This window comes from Silene latifolia, chromosome 8 (genome assembly GCF_048544455.1).
Source record: "Silene latifolia isolate original U9 population chromosome 8, ASM4854445v1, whole genome shotgun sequence".
NCBI classification, from domain to species: Eukaryota; Viridiplantae; Streptophyta; class Magnoliopsida; order Caryophyllales; family Caryophyllaceae; genus Silene; species Silene latifolia.
This window is the reverse complement of record NC_133533.1, coordinates 74,293,880-74,296,984: the sequence shown is the minus strand read 5'-3', so window position 1 is coordinate 74,296,984 and position 3,105 is coordinate 74,293,880. Positions and strand designations below refer to the sequence as shown.

The 3,105-nt window shown below is 42.9% G+C and overlaps 1 protein-coding gene across 1 annotated transcript; it reads right to left on the bottom strand.

Annotated features, from left to right (window-relative positions):
• Positions 1-205: 205 nt before the first annotated feature.
• On the bottom strand, positions 206-1,516 carry LOC141595368 (uncharacterized). The gene is made up of 3 exons (XM_074415332.1): positions 560-1,516; positions 375-457; positions 206-317 (listed from the first exon to the last, which is right to left on the bottom strand). Exons 1-3 carry the CDS (start codon positions 1,514-1,516, stop codon positions 206-208), a joined length of 1,152 nt encoding a protein of 383 aa, XP_074271433.1.
• Between the last annotated feature and the right edge of the window lie 1,589 nt (positions 1,517-3,105).

Below are 3,105 nucleotides of genomic sequence, written 5' to 3'. Positions count from 1 at the left end.
CATATTCGACCATTGTAATGAGCACCATAGTTATCCTCACAATTATAATTACCAAAAAATCTATTGGCAATTATGGGAGCCTTGTCACGTTTAACATGAGTTTCAAGAATGGCTCCACAGTCCACATGCTGTCCAAGCAGGAAGCCAAGCACTTCCTGTTGCTTTAGGGGGTCATTAAGCCCCCTAATGTTCCAAGATGAGATGATCATTGAGGCTTAGAGCCTCCCCTTGGATCAATATCCAGAGATGTTTCCTCCATATTAATGTCCACAGGCTGCTCATCCTCAACAACTTCATCAGATGGAAGTTGAGAAAACCTATTATCCAAGTTTATAGCTACCATTTATTTTGAAGAAACCTCAATAGATTTGGACCTGATAATCCCTGCACCCTCAACCCCAGATTGGGGAGTACAGAGATCAGTCTGAGCATTCTCCAAACCCAAGTCATCAGACCCCTGGGGAACAGATGCAGGCAACACAACTTCCTGGGTTACATGCTCTACAATAACAGTTTGCACAGGTTCCTAAACCACAGTAGACTGCGCAGGTGCTGAGACCTGAACCACAGGCTGCTGAGCAGAAGCTTTAACTGGTCCTCTTTTCCTGTAGACTTGAGTAGGTTTCTGACCCATTCTACATTTATCTTTTGTATGCCCAATTCTCCTACAAGCTTGACAAAAATGAGGTATCCATTCATATTCTATCTTCTGTGTAACTGTCCCACGATAAGGTGTTTTGAATGTCACAGAAGTAGGTAATTCCTTCGAAATATCCACTTCAATTAGGACTCTAGCAAACGCAAGTTTGCTCTTATTGGTAGTGTATTCATCAGCGCAAACAGGCTTACCAACATAACTAGCAACCTTACTCAGTCTTTTAATCGACCAGAAACATGGATCAAGGTTGGGGAAAAGCACCCAAATGGGCATAACAGACACAGCATGTAACTCCTCCACAACCGTCGTACTCCAGTGTTTGAGGATGAGTGGGAACCCATTCATATTCCACGAATCATTAATAATTGTAGTACAATCCTCTTCATTTTGAAATCGAAAGTAAAACCACCCTTTAGAAAAATATAGAACTTCAGGAGCAGAAACATGGTTCCAAGACTTAGCAATCAAAGACTCCATATGAGCAAGAGTTGTTTGACGCCCTAAGACAGTACCAACCAAGGTATTCCTCCAATACTCAACCTTCCCCTCTATATCAGTCTCCACAATTTCAATTTCAGACATAGGTTTCAGGAAATTAAGAGGCATACCCTTATTTGAAGCATTAAAAAGCTGATTAAAACTTTTAGTTGTCCCATCCTTACCACCACCATTAGTATCTGGTGCAGCAGCCTTATTCCCCGAAAAAGAAGGTTGGAAAAGATCCACAAAAGTCGCTTTCTCCGGCACCGATTGAGACAATGTCGGGTCCAGATCTTCCGTACTGATGGCATCCCTGGCCCCCGATGATCTCGTGACCCGAGGTTGCAACGGCGGCCTGCCTCTCCGGCCCCGCACCATGGCGAATCACTCAAAGAGTTGGAGTGTACCACTCCTAAATCGCGTTAATTTCAGAAAAAAATTTAGAGAGAGAAAGTAGAAAGAGAACCGGATTATTATTATTATTATTATTATTATTATTTATTTTATTTTTTTTTTTATTATAATATGCGCGCAGCTTTCATTAAAATAAAAGTAAAAGGTTTACATGAAATTGGTGGGGAGCCGAGAGACAATCTGGGCTCCCACACCCTTAGCAATAGCGAAGCTAAGTCTAGTAAAAATGTAAGCGGCTACCCGAGCCCCCGCATCCTGAGATACGGAGAATTTCTGGATCCGCTTGAGCAAGGCAACAGCATCCGAACCCAGCTCCCCAAGAGAAGAGAAAGAGAAAGGTAGGAAACCATAACCCGCTACCGCGCACAAATCCCCATATTTAGCACATTTTCGCTGAGCAGCATCAGCAACAACCCGGCCCGGCACAAAAACTGACAACCCAGTCTGAGTCAAAGGTGAAGAACCTGTCAGGTCGACGCTGTAATACTCCGTATTTATGAGTCTTGGGGTACTCTATCGAGTAGGCCTTACTCTGTCGAGTAAGGGAGTTTTGCGAAATAAAATAGTTTCTGACCTGTTGGGTACTCGATCGAGTAACTAGGGTACTCGATCGAGTAAGGGGGGTACTCGATCGAGTAGCCTTGGGTACTCGATCGAGTAGCCGGTTTACGGGGAGTTTTTCTCGGGTTTTGTTAATTATGCGATTAAGATATATAACCTTCCGTCATTGTTTCTAAACACTTTTACAAAAACCTAATTTACTGTTAAAGAGAGAAAGCAAGTTCATTCATCATCCTAATCGCATTGTTGACAAATTTCGGAGCTAGAGGTGTCGGATTTCATTGTTCTTTGCATCATAGTGTTCCTTGCGTCAAGGGTAAGTCCTACATACCAATTTTATAGCGTTTGGTTGACTTTGTTTAAACCCTAATTTTGGGATTGGGGGTTTTTATGATTTGTTGTGTTGGTAGTGATTATGTGATTATGTGATAGGAGAAGGATTTGTAAAGGAGAGGTTTTGAGACAAAATTTGCTAGATCGTCGATGATTGTGTTGCTTTCCAGGTAGGATTTCCTACTCAGTATTAGTCCCATAATGGGATGATTGTTGATGTGTTGAGATTGATTGTTTAATATCGTAATTGTGTTGTGACGGTGGTTGATTGTGATTATTGATTAACATCGTAATTGTGTTGTGACGGTTGTGATTGTGATTGTTGTCTCTAGTTCTCGAGATGCATTCTCGGCTGAGTGGAGTCACTTGCGGGAGTGGCTTCACGCCCTAGTTTCGCCCTTCGTGGAACCCGCCACGGAAGGGGATGTGCACATTAATGGACAGGGTTATCGCTCACTGTTATGTGGAGCGGGGCTTAGGTGGGAACGGCTGCGGTCCCCCACTGGCAGGGCTGGTCCAGTGGACAGTCGGTGATTGAGATTGATGGGATTGGAGTAATTGTGTGTATGTGTGACGGTTAAGCTGTCTGTGTATCTTACTGTTGATATATATATAAGTTGTGTGATTAGTACTGACCCCGTTTAAATGTTTTAAAAACT